General features: G+C 56.9%; 1 protein-coding gene across 1 annotated transcript in view; it reads right to left on the bottom strand.

Annotated features, from left to right (window-relative positions):
- The window catches only part of SULT4A1 (sulfotransferase family 4A member 1), a 33,575-nt gene extending 14,810 nt beyond the window's left edge, over positions 1–18,765 (bottom strand). The window contains exons 1-3 of the mRNA XM_027595624.2: positions 18,544–18,765; positions 616–746; positions 272–352 (exon numbers count right to left, since the gene is read on the bottom strand). Coding sequence (XP_027451425.1) covers positions 272–352; positions 616–746; positions 18,544–18,712 — 381 coding nt within the window. The 5' untranslated portion in view covers positions 18,713–18,765. The remainder of the gene's footprint in view (positions 1–271; positions 353–615; positions 747–18,543) is intronic.
- Positions 18,766–20,413: the final 1,648 nt, after the last annotated feature.

The raw sequence follows: 20,413 nt of genomic DNA, 5'->3' as shown, positions 1-20,413 counted from the left end.
GAGACCATGAAAGCAGCAGTGGGTCCTCGGCCTGACACAGGAGCAGAAACCAGACCCAGGCCGGTCAAGCCCAAGTTCAACTGTAAGGAAAAACCCAAATTAGAAACGTGGACAAAACGCTAGGGATGCGAGCTCAGAGATGGCCTCTACCGGGTTTCTGCATACCCAGGCCTCTAGAACTCAGGACTGTGGCCCTGAGGGCTGCTGGACCGGCTCTGCTTGTTGGAATCTCTGCCGGGGCGGGGGGGGGGGGTGTGGGGAGAGCGGTTACCTTAGAATCGCCATTGTGGAGATCAGAGGGCAGGAAGCGGTAGGGGAGGTGGCTTTTGATGAGGCGGGGAGACGTCAGCTCCTGCGGAGAGTCAGAGGGAGAGGCGTTCAGAGGACACACAGCTGCTCATTTGCCTTGGGGTCTAATGGTCAGGACCTGCACTCTGCCGAGAAATTTCTCACCCGAGACCCGGCCACCCTCCAGGCCAGACAAGACTGTCTAGGGGGACTGGGGACTCTCTGCTCTCCCTCCACCCATGGGCTCCCGGAGCCCCTCAGGAGCAACTGTCACTCCAGGTCCCCAGGGAATCCTCGGGGCTGGGTGCCGCTGGCCCAGAGAAGCACCTTGATGATGTCCAGGCCCGGCTGCGGGTACTCCAAGACCGGGAGCTGCTCGTCAATGTTCATCAGGCCGATCTCATCAGGGTCGGCCCCCTGGCTCACCAAGTAGACCACCTCCTGCAGCAGGCTTGTGCCTGGAGGGAGAGAAGTCCCGGGGGGTGGCTCTCAGAGGAAGCCTGAGGGCCAGCCCCATTCTCCAGGTAGCACCTGCTGCCCAAGATCAGGTCTGAAGACCCATAGGCCCGTCCCACACCTGGCCAGCCACCAAGTGCAGAGCCCTGGTGAGCAGGACACCCCAGGGACAGGCAGAACACCCAACCGAGAGTGTAACCCCTGGGGGAAAGGTGGCTCCTGGAGCCTCTTCTGGCCCCTGTGTGCGGGCCCCACTCTGCTCAGGATTTCAGCTCCAGGTCACCACCAATGAGCCCAGGGCTGCCATCACCACCCCACCTGACCTCTCAGAAGAAGCAGACATGGCAGGCCGGTGCCTCCTCCTCAAGACTTTGGTCCTTCTACTCCGGGGGCATTGGTCTATCACTCGTTCTCACCCTAAAAACACTGACTGCCCCAAACACTGCCTCAGACCCCTGCTTCCTGGCTGCTTGTACTCCCTAGAGGGCCTCATGCCATCCCCCCACCAAAGCCAGCTCCACACTGCCCCCCAACCTGTCTGTGCACCCAGGAACGCACAATGCCCAGCGCCTCACAGGGACCAGGCCTGCCTCCACAACCAACGGCCAGCCTACCCATGTCCGTTCGGGCCTACGCTCAGCAACCTCTGGATCTGCCGTCAAGGTGAGCCAAGGGCTGGCCCTTCCATCCTGGGCAGCACTGCAAGAGCCCCCAAAGCTCTCTGCTTCGGCTCAGCTCACCCAACCCGTCAGTCTGACCGGCCATTCCAACCCGAATGTTAGATGGCATTGCTCATCCACAGAGACCCTCCAGCGGCCTCACCTCTCCTCAGGGTAAGGTCTTCCCCACGGCCTGCAGGCCTGTCCGCGGCCCTCTGTGCTCCCCCACTGGCACCTCTGACGGACTCTCTCTCCATCTACTGAGCTCCTACTGGCCTCCCTGCAGGTTGGAGTGTGACAGGCTCATCCCCACCATCTGCATCTGCCGGCACCTGCCTGGAGCCCCTTCCTCCCTCTGGCGGGCCCTCTGGGTGTGAGGACTCCCTGACGGGCCACATCTGACACTCACACGCTCCCCGCTCCCCGCTCCCCACACCGCACCAACAGGCCGGGAACAGCCTGCATGTTCCTTTAGGGGCTCCCACCCTCTCGCTGTAAAGACATGGGCCTGGTTCTTTGCTGTACTGGGAGAGCCAGCACACGGCTGTGCTCAATTCCTATTTTCTGAATGGACAGGCAAACCTTGGGTGCTGAGTAATCAGAAAAAAATACCTTGTTCGAGGAAGACTTCCTGGAGGAGACAGCTTTGGAGCAGAGCACTGAAGAAAACAGCATGGCGGCTTTTTTAATTCAAACAGAAGTAACTTTACCGAGTAGCCACAGGATCCTCCCGCCAGCCCGAAAGGTGGGGGCCGTCACTCCCATTTACAGATAAGGAGTCTGAGGCCAAACTGTGCCCCAGGTCACACGGCCAGCATGTGGCTTCCACCCTACTCCTTCTGGTGAGGTCCGTTCACCCAACGGCCCAGGGCACCTGCACTGGGGAGTCCATGCCCTCCGAAGTCAGACTGTGGGCAGAGTTCCCAAAACAGGCCTCTCCCGGTGACATCTTCAGGACCTATGTTTAGTGCTCCCTGCCCCCAGCCCTGCAGCTCCCACAGGCAGTGACCCGGACAGACGCTCTGCCCATTAGCATCATCTTACAGCGACAGTGACACATCAATTCCACAAGTCCCCTCCATGCCTTAAGTATCTCTGCTGGGAGACCAGCCTCCTTAGAGCCCAAGGAAGCTCTCCACCTGCCTCCCTACCAGCCTGTCCCCATGTCCACCTCCTGCCCAAGCAACTCGGCCCGGCCTTGCCCAGCCTTCGGCATAAGCTCCAGGAGGGCCCGCGACACACACCACGGCAGCGGGGCGGCCAAGGGGGCACAGGGGACAGAGGGCAGCGAGCGGCCCCCGGCCCCTCTGGGGCGAGAAGCCGGCTGGCAAGATGGGACAGAATGATCACAGGAAAAACCCAGCCAGAGAAGATGATGACAACAGTGACCGGTCACCGTCACCAAAGACCAAACACAAGCTGCTGCATCCACAAGGGTCTGCCCCAGGAGCCGGCTGCGCCCCAGCCCGTCCTCACTGGCCTCTCCTCTGCACGTCCACTGCCACCACCCTGGCAATGCTCCAGACGTCAGCATGAGCCCAGCTGGCCCCTCCACGGCTGCGGTGCCCCCCCCCACTTGCCGTGTCCCGGCGGCTCTGGGCCCCTCTGGCACTCTGGGCTGTGGTCAGATCTTCCACCGCCCTCAGAACTCAGCACTCCCGCGGCCCAAGCCCTCAGTGGGCCGCCCTCCTGCCTGACCAACCTGACCTTTGAGCCGCCGCTCCCAGAAGCCTTCCCAGACACCCCCCGTCCCATGCGTAGCCCAACCAGAGCGCACGGCACCCTGTGCCTCCGGGCGTGGGTGGGGGGCTCGGGAGGACGGAGGACGCGTCCGAGTTACGTATCAGTTCTTATGGCTGCCGTGGCTTCTGTCCACAGCGCTGGAGGTCAGAGGCCTACACAGGCCACGCTGGGCTCAGATCAGGGTGTGGGCATGACCACTCCCCTCTGGAGGCTCCAGGGGAAAAGTCCTCCTCTCGCTTTTCCAGCGGCAGCCACACCGTGTCACCCTGCCCCCTTCCTCCGCGGTCAGGAACGCCCTGTGAGCACACTCGGCCCCCAGCGTCCAGCATAACCTCCCACCTGAGGGGCAGCTGACTGGCAACCTCCACCTTCCTCACGACAAAAGGTGAAATACTCACAGGTCCGCGCATTAGGACATGGACATCTTCGGGGGCTGTCGCTCTGCTGACCCCACTCACATCACACTCCTCACATGGCTCCCGACGCAGAGTAGACGCTCAGTAAGTACACAGGCCTGACTGCACGAGGCTGCAGTCTCCCCCGCCCACCTGGGAAACGGGACTAACCTCACACGCTTGCGTCCGTGAGCACCATCCCCACATCGTGCACACCCAGAGCGGCTCTCCCCTGTTGGAGACCTTCCCTGACCAGCTGCGGACACCCCCACTCAGTGGAGCCGTGTGTCTCCTACATGGGAATTAGGGCAGAGTCCTCACTTGGGATCTGGTGGTGGCCACTCAAGGGGTACCCACCCACCTACCCCTTTATTCATTCAATGGGCCTGTGCTGAGAGCTGGCCCTGGGAGTCCTCCCCCGACCCCCGAAAATGTGGCAATGCTCCCCCCTTCCTCACAGGGCTATTGGGGGTAGGGCCACGAAGTGAGCCGCTCTGAGCCAAAGAGGCTCAATACGAATGAGCATCTCTCAGAGCTCCTAACGCCACAACAGGACCACTCACACCAAGGACACAGCACAGCCTCCTGCCAACCCAGGCCACCCTCATCCCAACGAGGGACACAAGCTGTCGGGCCCCTCCTGTCAGAGCCACATCCTGGGCAACAGGTGACACGGTGGGCGGGGGAGGTGCAGCTCTTGCACAAGTCAGGAGGAGGGTTTAGGAGCACTTCCTGTTCCAATAAGGCCACGGAGGCTCAGAGTTTGGGCTACTAGCCTGAGGTCAGCGAGCTGGGGAGTGCTCCTCTGGAGTGGGGACCCAAGTCTGTAAGCCCCCACCTGCCCCCCCCCCCCAGCCCTGGGGCTTCTGAGCACGCCCAGCAGACATGAGGGCAGAGAAGCCAGCCCCGTGTGAAGCCCACGTGTAGCCTGCAGGGAAGTGGTGGTGGGGAGGTGCTGCAGGGGCTGGATCCAGGCCAGAAGCCCCTGCACTCCTGCGGCCACTGGGCTAAGCTGCACAAGAGCAGGCAGGGGTGAAGAGGGACCTCGGCAGCCCTGACCATCCCACTGCAGTCTGAGGCCAGCAGGGGAGGCAGGAACGGGGACACCTGCAGCAGGAGCCAGCCTGCCTGCCAGCAAGTCCAAGGTAAGGCAGAGGAGGGCCGGGCTTTGCAACCACAGACCGGGAGGGCTGGTGGGCAGCGCGGCCTCCTGGGGAGAAACACAGTCCATACGCCCCCCAACACCTCCACTTGCAAGTCAACTGGATGCGGGCCTTTCCGGAAGCACTTCTGCTGACTCCAGCCAAATCGCTGCTTCCATGGGCGGCCGCGGTGCCTTCTGACGCTGGGCCTCTGGGTCCAGACGCCTCGGAAGCCACTGGCATTCTGGGCGAACTCCCCAGAAATCAAGGGCCCGCCTGTTACAACACAGGGGGTGGAGCCCACCAAAATACCCACCAGCACTCCAGGGTCAGAACCCATGGGAGCTGGGCCCCAAACCAACAGGATCCTGGGGCTGCAACCCTGTGGCATTCTTTTATTTGCACTGTTAACATTTACCTTGTTTAAAAAACTCACGGAGCGCTAGAAGACGGGTCACAGAAAATCCAGTTCTCTTCCCCACGCACACTCCACTCAGAGCAAACCCTCGGGTGATCTTCGCTTACCCTTAAATTTCTAACGTGCTTAGATAGTTCGTTCACAATCTAGTTTCCACAGTCTACTGATTCTCAAGAGAGGAAGACAAGGATCGGCCAAGTTCGCTCACACAAGCTTCCCTCCTGGTGAAGCCACAGCAGGAGTTTGGGCTTACTTGGGAGTTTAACCAAGTGTTTTGCTCATAGTACTCCGTGTAGGGATTACACTTACTCTCTTGTACAAGACTGTCATTTTCCTAGAGTAAATCACTGCCTTTGCTTCATTTTCCTTGTAGCCACCAGCAAGCCCTCTGGGATGCCCTCAGTTCTGCTGAATTCCCCCCTGCCCCCTCTGCTCTCCACAACTGTCCTCCCGGGATCTCCTCGGGCTGGAGGTACCGTGTCCACTCTCTGGGTGCCCCTCGTCGGGGTTTTCCCACGTGCTGGCAGAGCCCACCCTCTCGCGGCTTCCTGAGCAGGACAAGCATCCGAGTCTACCTCGCTCGTGACCAGCAGTTTGGCTGCATACGGAATTCTGGGCTGGAGAGCGTTTGCCCCAGAACTGTGCTCGCACAGTCCTGACTCCCACGTGCTAACGCTGCGCTGAGACCTGTGGGCCCGCTTCCCGGTCCTTTGAACATGGCCCGTCTTGCGTCTGGAGACGCCAAGGCTTCACGACGTCATGCTCTGGCGAGCTCCTCACCCCTCCGTCATGCCAGACACTTGGGGGCTCTCTAGCTCGCGCCCTCGAGTTCTGGACATCCCGGTTTCTGTCATTTTCTCTCCTCCATACTCTGTTCTCTTCCTGGAACTCTGAGATCTTCCCATTGTCTTAGCTCTTTGCTCCTGTCCACCATCATTTCATAAAAATTTTTCTAGTTCCTGAAATATTTCTTCTGCTTGAAACATCCAAACCTCACGACTGAGTTTTCAAAATTTCAGTGACTTTACTCTTAAATCCCTGGACTTCTGTCCTGATCTGTCCCTGCTCCTTTCTGGCCAGTGGTCTCTTTGGGGAGGCACACGTGTCCTCACTCTCCGCGGCGGCCCTAGAGAGGCAGCAGTGCGGGTAGGTTCCCCTGTTTTAGGTTTTCTCCTGTTCCGTATCTTGCCCTGGATTCCTCCAGGCTCCTTTTCCTGACTTTTGTTTTTTCAGGTCTCTGTCCCTCGTTTCGGAGACTTTAAGATCCGGTGACCTTGAGTCCCTCCGCAGGTAAGAACGAGCCCCTGGATGCAGCCATCTGTGGGGGCAAGGCTTGCTGACTGTGGGCCTTCCCGAGCCTGCAGCGGCGGCCCCGCCGGGGCGCTCTCACAGCAGAGCACGCGCTCCCTGCCCTGGGGGTCCACTGGCACCCCGGGAGCCAAGGAGGGGAGGGGGCTGGGAACCTAGCTTTCAGGCGATCCCCACTTCCGACATGGCACTGTATTCCAGCCAAGAGCTGTGCTCGACTCCCCAAGTCCACAGCCTCCCCGGATCAAATTCCCCGAAGAAACGCCTGCTCCGGCCTCCGTCAGGGGTGTCAGGTACCCCCCAATGCTGGAGCCCCGCAGCTGCACCTCCTCGCGCACCTGTGGCCCTGCCGCTGCCACCTGCCAGGTCGGTTAACGCTCCGCCACCGCATCTGATCATCCGATCGTGGGATCCGTGCGCATCCGAGATCCCAGGTCACTGCCTCTCCTCCTCTGAGGGCTGCAGACCGTCCTGCTCCTTGACTGTCACGCAGCAAGGCCTTAAGAGGAAGCAGAGATGAGCACGTGTTCAACGTGTGCCCTTCATCAAATGTGCCCACAGGCATTCTGGAGTCACCGGACAGCGACGTGTTACAGCCGGGCCCCGTCTGGAAACAGCGACAGCTAAGCGTCGGAAGCTGCGGCCACAGAGCGGGCCCAGGCCACCCAGGACCCGGGGCTCCCGCAGGCCCCGCACAGGCCAGACGGCCTCCAGGATGCTCGCCTTTGGAAGACAGAGAGAGGGCACGGCCAGTCTACCGCCAGGTAAGCACCCGTCCCCCATCCTGGGAAACTCTACTTGGGCCCTCTCCACTCTCACAGGAACCCCCGGACACCTGGGAGGCCGCAGCGCCTGGACAGGTGCAGCTCAGTCCCTTGGCTGCAGACGGGTGCGGAAGTGAGGCGGTGCTCAGTGTCCCAGGCACGGTCGCGGCAACTCAGCCAAGTCCTTGTTCAACTGTCACGAGCCCCTAGGTGGCCACCATCATCGGACCGCACACACGAAGAACCAGCTCAGAGATGAACCGCCCCGGGTCACAGACACCAGCGGCCATGAACCCAGAACCCTAAACTCTGACTCCAGAACCGAGTGCTTCCTCACACACACCACACACACCGCATTCATACACACACACACCCCGCATTCATATACACACCGCACACACACATTCATACACACACACACCTTCAGACACACACACCACACTTATACACCCACACACCCACTCCCAACACTCATACACACCACACACATTCATACACACACGCTCACACACACCACACACACCGCATTCATACACACACACCCCGCATTCATACACACACCGCACACACACATTCATACACACACACACCTTCACACGCACACACCACACTTATACACCCACACACCCACTCCCAACACTCATACACACCACACACATTCACACACACACACACCACACACCGCATTCATACACACACACACCCCGCATTCATACACACACCGCACACACACCTTCATACACACACACACACCTTCACACGCACACACACTTATACACCCACACACCCACTCCCAACACTCATACACACCACACACATTCATACACACACACACACATTCATACACACACACTGCACACACACCGCATTCATACACATACACACCGGACACTCATACACACCACACACACACATGCATACACACACACACACAGACACACACACACCACACACACACACACACATTCATACACACCACACACATTCATACACACACACCACACACACATACACCCCGCATTCATACACACACACACACCACATTCATACACACACACCGCATTCATACACACCCCGCACATTCATACACACACAGACTGCATACATTCACACACACACATTCATACACACACACCACATACACATTTACACACACACTTATACACCCACTCCCGACACTCACACACCACACACACATTCATACACACCACACATACACATGACACACATACCACATTCACACACACCATACCCATATACATGTAACACACACATACCACACCCCACACATATACACAAATGACACACACACACACACACACACACACATTCCAATGTACCACATGTGTATACAGACCTCACAGACACATCACACACAAACACACACAATATACATATGCACACAAACCACATACACCACACACACCCCAAAGCTTACAAAGCAGGTGGGCAGCAAAACCAACCCTGACGCCCCCACAGCTGGGGATGGAACAAGGGTGAGGCAGAGGGAGGAAGTGGCTGGGACTGCCCCCCACCACTGTGGGAACGTGGCTTCTAGGCCCACAGAGACCCCACGCCAGCATCTGGGCCCCTGCTGGGACACCAAGGGGAGACAGGTTCGGTCGCTGAGCAGCACTCCCCACCGCCTTCCAGCAGAGATGATGCCAAGTGGTGACAGCGTGCCCAGCCCTGCCCTTCACAGCCCTGGGTGGACACAGTCCCTGCCGGCGGAGGCCCCTCGATTCTGGGGCCCAGATGCCCAGCCTCGCTCTTCCTGCAAGTCTGGGGGGCCGGACGTGGCCGGCACACCTCTGGCCCTCAGGTTCCAAGCATGGAACAACCCTGGGCCTTGAGCCAGAAAAGCATGTAGGCACGGCACTGGGGGCCCCCATCCTCCGCCGGGCCCCACCCACACTTTGCCATGTGGCTTCACAGCCCCTCCTGGAAGGCGGCACCTTGCTCAGTGACACGGGGCACAACCAGGCCACCTGCACCAGGCCGGTGCCGGACGCAAAGCCACAGAACTCTGCTCGTGTCTGCTTGCACTTTTGTGCTTCTATCGGCACCGAGAGAGGGACACTCCCTGGCTAGCCTGCAGGTCCCAGCGCCAGGAGAAGAGTCACCTGGAGCAGGGCTGCTCAGCCCAGCCCAGCCCGAAGCCTCCACTTGACCCACTGACAAAGAGGGGTTTTGGCCAAGATGAGCGACAGCAGACACTAGGCTATAGTAACAGTCTTGATTTAAGGCACTGAGTCCAGGTGGTCTCTTACACAGCAACAGGCACAGAATGTTCCAGGTGAAGCGGACATGGAAGAGGGGTCAAGGAAAACAAGGGCTAAAGAAGTACGAGACCCATGCAGGGCGCTACAGACACCTTACCACCTTCAATCCTGCCAACCGCCCGGCGAGACGGAGCTCATCACCCCCACTTCAAAGAATAGGACACAGAAATGTGAGGGCCTCGCCCCAAACTGAGACTTGGGCCCAGGTGTCTGTAACCCGCCCTCCTCCAGCAGACCCTCTCAGTGCCCGGCGGCCCACCTTAGCCACCCTGGACGTCACCTGCAGCTCGGGTGGACAGCCCGCACGTGAGAAGGCTCCCACGTCAAGTGCTGTGTCTGCTTCTCACTCAGCCACGGGAGGAGCAGGCCGAGAAGTGCCAGGAGCCAACGCGCTGAACACCCTCACCCCCTGAGGGACAGGAGCTGGCCGGTGAGCACTCGCCTCCTGCCCCTCAAGGGAGCCCCCTGAGCCATTTCCACACCAGCCCGGGAGGCCCCAGCAGGCCGAGCCCCAGGACCCACAAGGGCACCACTCCCGAGACCACCTTCTCCCCTCACCTCCTGCAACCATCTCCCACCTCACTTCACCACTCCAACCCTTGCTTCAGGCTCTCCAAGACCCAAGCACCCTCACTCACAGGCTGGCTTCGCCCTCTCCCACGACAGACGCAAACCAACCGAAGGCAAGGCCACGTGGGCACTGGCTTATGGAGGCTGTGTCTGAAATCCTGGCTCGGCCACTTCCTGACACGCAGATGCTGAGCAAGGAGGAGCCCCTCTCGGTCTGTCTCCTCGTCTGTAAGGTGAGGACCACCACGTGGATTAAATGTCATGACGTCTGCCTGCCAAAGGCATTGGCAGTGGTGACCGTGGGGCTGACCACGGTGGTGGAGGAGGAGCCTGCCCAACACAGGCCCCCGGGGGCCGGTGCACCCGGAGCCAGGCCCACCGGAAGGCAGCGGCAGACCTGGGCCAGCTGCTTCTTGGGCCACAGTCCCCTACCTGCAAATGGGCCCCCTTCCCAGGGAGGCTATGAAGAGGGCACCCAGCACAGATATGGGAAATGCTCACATCTCGTGGTCTGCTCTGAGGCCGAAGACAAACACAGCCATCACCCAGTCCACTGCCCTGCCACCGGGGGGTGCGGGCCCAGGACAGCCTGGCTCATTCCAGGCTCAGCTGGGCCTCCCGAGAGCTGACTGTGCACCACAGAACACTCACAAAGCTCAAACTGGGGTCTCTGGCTTTTTAGACCCTCTGGAAATGACTTATTTAGCTTCCAGAAAACTCCAGTAACTCCGCAGAGCATGCCTTGGGGAAGTTTCCATGTCCCAACTGCCCCTCTGCTTGCCTTAATGCACTCCCGAAGCCTGTGCTGGGTGCTCGCTCCCGACCAACAACAGAGCATCGTGCTGTGCATCTCACTGTCCGACATTCCAGAAGATGCAGGTACGCCCACTGCCTCACCTGTCGAGAGCGGAGGAAGCAGTGCCGCTTTCCCCAGGCTGCAGGGAGCTGCAAGGAGCGTGGCTCCTACACTAATGAGGAAAGGCTGGATCAACATGAGCCTCACCTGACTCCGAGCCCATCAGAGAGCTGAAGCTGCAGGGCAGCCAAGAGGCGGAAAGCCCAGAAAAACGGGCCCTCCAGACAGGAAGAGAAACAAGGCACCATGCGAGCGGGAAAGAAGAATTCAGGGGAAACTTTTACACACTGCCAGGACTAACTGTGGGCTTGCGGGGCCAGACACAAGGAGAGGGCTGGCATCGAACAGACTCATGTCTGCAGACCTACACAGGGGCTCACGAGAAAAACCAGGGGCGGCAGGCTGGAGACAGAGTCCCTCCATGCTGTGGCTGCAGGAAAAGGGAAAACCCTGCCAGGGTCCTTTTCCCTCTATGGGAAAAAAGCTTTACCACGCTGGAGGAGGAACAGCAAACCCTGTTGCTCCAAGTGCCCAGGTGAAGAACTGATATGGCTTTAGAACGGGTGACAGCAAAAGACTCTGCCCTCGCGGGGGGAGCAGAAAACATCCCTGGGCTCTATCAGAGACCCCTAAATGTTGGAAGAGACATAAAACTTTCCTGTGCAAGATCCACCATCAAGGCAGAGCTGGCTGCCACGGGGGTGGGGGTGGGGGGAGGTGCAGGACCACGGAGAGAGCCCCACCAAAACCCAGGAGCTCAGAGCCTAAGCCTGAAGCTGGACCAGATAACAGAGTACCTCCCCTTCAAAACCCTTCCTCTCTAAGCCAGTAAGTCAAGCAGCAAGTAACAACAGTCTACCCCTGGGGGAGGGACAAGGGTGTAGGGACAAGTGTGTATGGGTCAGGAACAATGAGGAAGACCCTCCGGAAACTCAGCCCCATGCTAAGCACAAGGTGATGCTACAGGAATTAAAATGGGTGGTCATTCAAGTGACCAGAGCAACCACAGAACCCAAATATAGCCCAACTCATACCAGACTGACTCCCCTCCAATGCTAATGGCTTGGCAGAAAAAGGCAGGCCCATTTCCAAGCATAAAAACAACTGACCTTTGTCCCTGGAGTCAGTACACCATGTCCAGCATTCAATCGAAAAGTACTACTTGTTAAAAAAAGGCCAGAAAAAGGAATTATTTCAGGTCAAGAGACAAGTCAACAGAATCAGACTCAAGAGAATTTAAAATAAGTCTGTCTCATATGTTAAAGAACGGCATGGGAAAGGCGGACAACATGCTTGAGCAGACAGGACATTCTGGCAGCAAGGTGAAAACTACAAGTGGAAATACTAGAGGAAAAATGAAAACACAGGAACAGGAACGTGGGATGCTTCCGAATGCGGCTCACAGACCTGACTCTGTAGATCTGACACAGGGGAGGAAAAAATTAGTTAACCTGAAAAATGGTCAACGGAAATTTCCCAAGCCGAAACACAGAGAGAAAGAGTGAAAAAACAGAACACCCAAGAGCGGTAGGACGATACTGATCCCACACATACGTAACTAGAATCTCCGAAGGACGGAGAGAACAGGAAAGAAGAGGTATCTGAGCAGCCAATAGCTGACGATTTCTCCAAAATAATGAAAGGGAATTACCGTATGATCTCACTGATATGTGGAATTTCAGAAACAAAACAGAGGATCCTAGGGGAAGAGAGGAAAAAATAAAACAAGATGAAACCAGAGAGGGAGACAAACCATGAGAGACTCTTCATCAGAGGAAACAGACTGAGGGCTGCTGGGGGCGGGGGGGGCCGGGGCGACTGGGGGATGGGCATTAAGGAGGGCACGTGAGGTGATGGGCACTGGGTGTGATATAAGACCGACGAATCACAGAGCTATACCTCTGAAACCAGTAATACATTATATGTTAATTAATTGAATTTAAATTAAAAAATGTTTTAAAAAAATAACGAGAGGCAATAAACCACAGAACCAAGAGGCTCAGAGAAGCTCCAAGCAGGATAACTATCAACCCACAAACCAAAAAGATACATACCTGGATACATCAGATTCAAAGGGCTGAAAATCAGAGAAAGAAAATCTTGAAGGCACTCAGAAGAAAAAAAACCCACTCCACAAAGGAACAAAGAATTACAGCCAACCTTTCAACAGAAACTATGTAAGCCAGAAGACGATGGGGTGACGCCTCTGGAGTGAACGATACTAGGAGGCGGACCCAGGAAGGATGGGTGGTTGGGCCCATGCTTAGTGGATGAGTAGCATCTTGAAGATGAGAAGTCCTCATCAGGGAATTCAGAGGGAAGGGGAAGGAGCCCAAGGAAGGGGCGGGGAAGGGTACACCAGAGAGCGAGAGCAAAGGCAAGAACGGAAGAACTGGGCATGTTCTGCCAGTTCTATGTGGCCGGCAAGTAAGGAGGAAGCACAGGTGCGGTCCCAGGTCCCAGGTCCCAGAACTGGCTAGGAGTTTAATGTCGCCTGAAGGCAAAGAAGAGTCAGAGAAGAGGTCTAATGAGGGAGCGACCAAGGTCAGAGTTGCTTCTAAGAGGTCACTTCAGCTGCAGAGGAGGAAGCAAACCAACGGGGGAGGCCATGCAACGTTCCAGGCGAGAGAGGAAGAATCCCAGGACTGCAGCAGGGGCGGAGAGGGGCAGACACATCTGAGAGCTTACCAGGTGCGGTCCAATAGGACAGCCACAGGCCACGTGTGGCTCCTGAGCACCCGAGACACAGGGACTGCCACTGAGGAACGGAATTTCCACTTGTATTTCATCTCATTGAATTTAAAAAGCCACATGTGGCCAGAGCTACTGGAGTGGGCGCACAGTCCTAACCTGTCACCTGAGCGAAAATGTCAGAAACGCGAAAATACTCAGTAGTGGACTGTTGGAGGAAGAAAATAGGACCTAATCACTGCTTTTACCACCAGAAATCCCCCGGCCCTGTGAGCCCCAGGTCCCCATCAGTGGGGGCAGGGAGGGGACAAATAAGTGGACGCCAATCACAAAGTGTGTGTGTTACCAGAGGAGAGGCAGAAGTCATCCCTGTCGAGGAGAAATGAGGAATCAGGGCGAGACCCTGAAGCTCAGGGGGGGACTAGGAGTCTCCTATTCCCCTGGAGTCAGAAAGACACTCCTCCCAGAGGCCCCTGCTTCTTTCGCTCTCCAGAACCCGGGGGGCAGTTCTTCAGGCTTTCTCTTCCAAGCCCAGGTGGCGGTAAGAGAGAGGTCCCCCTCGCCAACCCAGGAGCCTGGATGTGCCACCCTCTTCCCTGATCGGGAGGCCCCTTGATTATGTGCAGAGAGCCGGAACAAGAGCAAAGCGAAGGAGCAGGGGAAGGAGGACAGAAACAGAAGGCGGAAAAGGAAAGATGAAGGGCACAGCTACTCCGGAACGAGACCTCCCGTTAGACTCTTCAAACCCCTGCCCTCTCTTCCGGGACACGGGACACCAACCGCCGTGTGCAAGAGCACTAGTGCCCCTGTGTGGTACGGCTGAGAGGCAGGGGTGTGCATGTTGCTGTCAGGACAAAGGTGAGCTCTTGGTGGGGGGCAGGTCCCTCAACATCTCCCAGCCCGCTTCCTGGTCCATGCACTGAGGCCGTGAACAGCCTCCTCCCCGGGCGGTGGGAAAATGAAATGAGATGCCATATGTGAACACCTGGGACACACCCAGCCCGGAACAGGTGCTGGGCAAATGAGAGTGCCCATCCCCCCATCTCTTCTCCCACTCTTCCCGGGGCTTGTTCATCTCCACCATCTACAAGTAAAAACTGCACAACTCAGATGCTGGTTCTACCCCTTCCCCAACCCCCCCCCCCCACTGGACCTGTATCGATCTACAAAAAGGAAACAATTACAAGAACACAAGGTTGTTCTGAGGCTCAAAAGAGGCAGACACTGGGAATGGAGCTGCAATCGGTAATCCCATCCTGCCTCACTTCAAGGTCCCAGGCCACCTCCTCCATGCAGTCCTCCAGTGATCCTCCTTCCTGGGCCCCTGAGCTGACCCTGTCAGTTAGCTTTCAGCATCAGGAGCCTGGCTTCCTAATGCCACCACCAGCTCCTTGAGGAGAGTGTCACCACATTCACAACACTCCCCAACCCACCTCTCCTAGGCATGGTGACATGTGCATACAAAGGAAAGGAAGTCATCCACCTAGCCTGGGACCTGAGAGTCTCCCTCCAGCCTCCCCACCCCAAGCTGTCTTAAAATTTGAGACTCAAATGAATCCATCACATCCAATCCCCCCGTTTTTCATGGGCAAACCAAGGTCACCCAGGGACAGGCCCAGAACCAGGATCCAGGTGCTCTCACCCCTCAGCAGTGATTCACTTCTTCCCTCTTAATCAGTGACAGGAGAACGTGGATGCCTTTCAGGGCAGGTTGGAACCAAAAGGAAAATAATATCAGGAGGCGGGCACTCTGGTCCAGCCAAGGAGCATATCCCAAAGCTGAGGCTCAGTGACTTTGGGGACCAGGAATCTGTTGGCAAAGCCAAAAGCAGTGCTCACCATCACCCACCACGGACAGTCGCGAGATGTCTATGGAGATAGACGAGTCGATTTAACACTATGACCGCCTTGGGATCAAAGAGGCTGTAAGAATGAATGATGATAAACCAGGACGGAGATAGAGAGAACAGTTCTCCCCAGAAGGCACAGTGCGCTCCCAGTATCTGGATCAGTCTGAACGGGTGTCATCCCAGAGAACTTCCGGCCATGGTGGACGTTTCCCACATCCCTATAGTCCAACACGAGAGCCACAAGCTCCATGTGGCTCCTGAGCACCTGAGACATGGCAAGTGCTACTGAAGAACTGAATTTCCACTTGTATTTCATCTCGACTCATTGAATTTAAAAAGCCACATGTGCCAGAGCTACTGGAATGGGCGCACAGTCCTAACCTGTCACCTGAGCTGAAATGTCAGAAACACAGAAAACGCTTCTGGAGCGTAGTGGAGTGCTGAGGGAAAAAACAGGATCTAATTACCGCCAGAAATGCCCCGGCCCCGTGAACCCCTATTCCCCACCAGTGGGGCGGGGGGAGAGGACACGGGGCTCTACAAGCCCTTCCAGCTCTGACCACTTGCAAGGTCATTTCCGATCTCCCAGACCTGGTTTCCTGGCTACTTGTCCCGATCCTGACACCAACACCCCGCAGCTGCTACCGGGACCCCAGCAGGCGGTAAGCTCAACGAGGGTAGGCGGCAGACGGGACTGCCCTCTGCAGCCCATCACCTAGGAAAGCATCTGGGCACAACAGGGGAGTGAGGGCCGGCATGAGTAACAGGACCCTTTCTTGTGCTTGCCATGCGTCTGGCATGAGGAGGGCGCTCACGCATCATGCCGCTCTTCCTCACAGCTACCCAGCAAGGTGGTAAGGTGGTCTTCCCTGCCTCTGCGGAAACCACAGCTCCAAAGGGTGGCTGAGGACTTGGCCTATGGGATTCCGTAAGCGGCGGCTCACCTATTCCTAAAGGGTTCGGGTCCATCCCAAGCCACAACCGGCTTGTGCTCAAGAAAGAGGCTCCCAAGACCCAAGGGCTGGGGCCACCTCAGCGACTGTGCAATTTAAGCTGCAAATTTCACGGCAGAAGAAACCAAGGCTCAGCCTCACCCAAGTGCAATGGCTTGCTGGAACCAGCTCTTCTGCTGCCAGAGGCCACTGGCAATGACTTCCAGGGCCCTTTTCTCTGGTTGAGAGAAAAATCTTCACGGCAGACTTTGGAGACCAGTTTTCCACCCCTTGATCATTTCGCGTAACAAACTTCACAAACAGTGGGGCAGAGAGAACGAAAGCCTTCAGAGGCACTGGTAAGAGCCTGGAAAGGCCATAAAGGCTGCTAGAAATTTTTTTTAAGTTTTAAAGAAGTGGCTCTCTAGGGCTGTGTGTGCAGGGATCTCACGAAAGGCACAAAGGTCTCACGGCTACCACTGGGTTTTCTGTCACCAAGGGAAAGAGCCCTGTTTATTCTTCTTATTTAAAAAGTTTAGGGTGTGCCTTCATCTGTCTTTAAAAGATGCAAGTTACAAACAAGATTTGAGTTTGGGTCATCTAGAAAACTTCCTTAAGCTAACATCTCATTCCCCATCAAGGTGCCCAATAAGGTCCCTGCAGAATCCAACCAGGCCCCCAGTGCAGGGCCCCTCTAAAGCATCCCCACAAGCCCCAAGTACACAGCTTTCCAAGGGAGTCTCCTCGTCCGTGCCTCCTCCCCCACCAGCTTCTTAACTTCATAAAATGGAGGAAGGTACACAAACTACAATCTCTCATCTGCAATCCAAAAATCCTAAAGCTCACCCCAAACCAAGTTTTTCACAATTCATTTGCAGGCAAACCCTGACCTAAAATGACATGAGATAATTTTTAGTCTTTATTGCTCTCATTTTTAACGTGGGGTCCAAAGTACAGCCTCACACCCAGCTGGGGGGTCTTTCAGCTGTATGATATCTAAGGCTCTAAAGTCCAAAAAATGCTGAGTCCCCCATACCCATGGGGCTGTGGGGCCGCAGCAGAAGGAAAGCCCCTGGCCACGGCAAGCGCCGTGTGTGCATTTCCTCCCTTTCCCCCTTCCCAAGCACAGCCTGGAAGCACCTCCCCACCAACACGATTCCCCACCCCATCATCACTGAGGCCCTGTCCCCAACCTTCCTCAGAAGACCAGGCCTACCACTCAGGTGTCTGGGACCCTGCAACAGCTGTGAGAGCCTGGCATACAGCTCTTCCAGCAAGCTGCACCGCTGCTGATCCAACATGACCTCCAGGCTGGCCACCTTCTAGACCAGCTACAGACACACTGCCCAGTCTGGATTCAGGTGTCTCCCTCCTTCTCCAACACAGTGGAAACAAGGGAAACCCTCAGGTGTGTTCCAAGAACAGGGAAGCGGCCTCTTTTCCCTACAAACCTCAGAAGAGACACCACATAATGATCTCGTACATCAAGTCCTGGGCAGACCAGCCTGGCTTTAAATCCCAGCTCTGCCAGTTATCAGCTGTGTGACCTTGGACAAACCACTGCCCCTCTCTGAGCCTCACTGCCTAGACTGCAAAGTGAAGATGACCATCTCTACCTTACACGATTATCATGAATATGAAGTCAGTTAACGCCGGGAAATGAATGCCCTGGGTCCTGCATGACGCTACCTGAGTGATGGAGACGGCCCTGAAACAAGGGAACATCGGGCATGCACTCTGAGCATGGCTGGTCCCATCCCCCACCCGGTGCCCACGCAGAAAATGAGGGACGCCCTGATGCCCGTTTTAACCCCCTTCCCAAATGATCACCAAGGCTTTGCACTCATCAAAGGCTGAACCGGGTCCAGGAACAGAGAGGTTAAGTGACTGTCCAAGGTCACACAGCCAGCTGGGTAACGGGAGGGGATGCAGGGAGGGGTGGCGGCCCTGGGCCTGTCCTCCTGGCAGCTCCGGCCAAACAGGCTCCATCCCCAGGGGACGCCGTCCAGCCGTGGAAAGCCGGGCCCACCTCGGAAGGTCTCCGGCCTTGGTTTCCCCAAACGCCGGCTGACCCCCACCCCCACCCCGCCGGGTGGGGTTCCGGCCCCCCGCCCTCCCAGCCCCCGACGGGAAGCCCCTGGCGCGGGCGCGCCGCAGAGCCGGGCGGGCGGGGTCTGCGCGGGGCTCACCGGACTTGGGGTAGGTGACGATCCACACGTCGCTGGGCCGCACCGGGAAGTTGGCGATCTCCTCCATCTTCCCGCGGCAGAAGGGCGGCAGCCGCACGCCGTGGAACTCGAAGTACTTGCTCTCGAACTCGCCCGGGGTGCTGGGGGTCTCGGCCTCGCTCTCCGCCATGCCGCCGCCGCCGCCCGGCCCCGCAGCCGCGCCGCCCGCTCCCGGCCCGCCCCGCGCCCGCGCCCGCGCCCGCACCCCGCGCCCGCGCCCGCACCCCGCGCCCGCGCCCGCACCCCGCGCCCGCGCCCGCACCCCGCACGCGCCCGCGCCCGAGCCCGCCGCCCCAGCCGCGCGCGGCGCTCCGCAGGCGTGACGTCACGGCGCCGCCCGGCCCGCGCCCGGCCCCGCCCCGCCCCGGCTGCGCTCCGCGGTATGACGTCATGGCCCCGCCCGCCGCGCGCCGGCTGCCCTCCGCAGACGTGACGTCGCGGGGCCTCCGGGCCGGGCCTGCGCCGCACGGAAACGACGTTACCCACCCTGCGATGGACCAGCCCCCCGCCCACCTCCTCCTTGCCGCCCGCAGTCCGCATCATTCACCAGCCCGCTGTTTCCGTCATTCAGCAAGCGCTCAACATATACTCACAAACGCTCCCTCGAGAAGTGACCTTAAAGATTCATCTAACAAATATTTAGCGACCATCTGATCCGTACCAGGCACTGGCCCAGGTTCGCGAGATACATCAGCGAACAGCCCGGCTCTCTTGGAGCTTACATTTGTGAATAACCAAGATAATCTCAGGTGGTGATGGTGCTACGAATGATATGCTTCATAATATCCTGCGGGCGGAAGGGGGGAGTGTTAATTGCAGATTCCAGGGCCAACCCCAGACCTCAAGAGATAGATTCTCTTGGGATAGCGCCCCCAAATCTGCATTTAATAAGGTTCTTCTTTTTCATACTACAATTTGAGAAAAACCGAGTTCTAAAGAGGTTTTAGTATAACCCCTCATCCAGTCATTCACTCAAGAAATGTGTACTAAGCACCTACCACATGCGTGGGGCTGGGGGAACACAAAGATGAAAACAGTGGGGTCCAGGTCTAATTCTTTGAGTCTCGCTGTCCTGACTGTGGAAAAGGAATGATAATCTCTACATCTAGGTTCTATAGCTGGAAGGATGGACAGAGACAACTATACCAGCAAGAACACTGAGTAAAGCAGGTGGGCAGGACCTACTCCCTCTCTCTCTTGCTCTGGAATGATGTACTTGCACAGAGACACACACACATGAGCTGGGAGGCATGGGCCATGTGTACACGGTGGGCAGAGGGAGGAAAGAGCAATTAAGCTTGGCTCTGGAGGCTTGTGGGTGTCTTTACCAAAACGAAAGAGGACAATCCAAGCACCCGAGGCATTAACGATTAGGTAATGACACAGATCGCCAAAGGCTGGAGGAAATGAGCGAATGAAAGAATGAATGTCCTGATGTTTCAGATGAGGGCTCTCACTACGGGAGAAGTCAAGGGAAATGGTTTTGGATTGGAATCTGAGGTATTGACATGAACTTACTGTTTTTTAAAATACCTATTTATCTTTGCTGAAAAGGTCTTTGGGTACTGGTATTCCAGTAATAACTAGACACACCCAGTCGCCAGATCTTGGTTCTTAAATACTTCCCCACCAAAAGGAACCAGACTCTCCCGGGGTTGGGGGGGCAGGGAGGACAATTCCAGGGCTGGGCAAAAAAAAAAAAAAAAAAAAAAAATATATATATATATATATACACACACACACACACAAAATGAGTCTAAAGCATCTTGTTGGGCAAAAAATAAAGTGTTAAAAAATGATGGGATAGGGCGCCTGGGTGGCTCGGTTGGTT

Source organism: Zalophus californianus, chromosome 9 (genome assembly GCF_009762305.2).
Source record: "Zalophus californianus isolate mZalCal1 chromosome 9, mZalCal1.pri.v2, whole genome shotgun sequence".
In the NCBI taxonomy this organism is placed as follows: Eukaryota; Metazoa; Chordata; class Mammalia; order Carnivora; family Otariidae; genus Zalophus; species Zalophus californianus.
The sequence above is the reverse complement of the archived record's forward strand: the minus strand, read 5'-3'. Positions and strand labels throughout refer to the sequence as shown.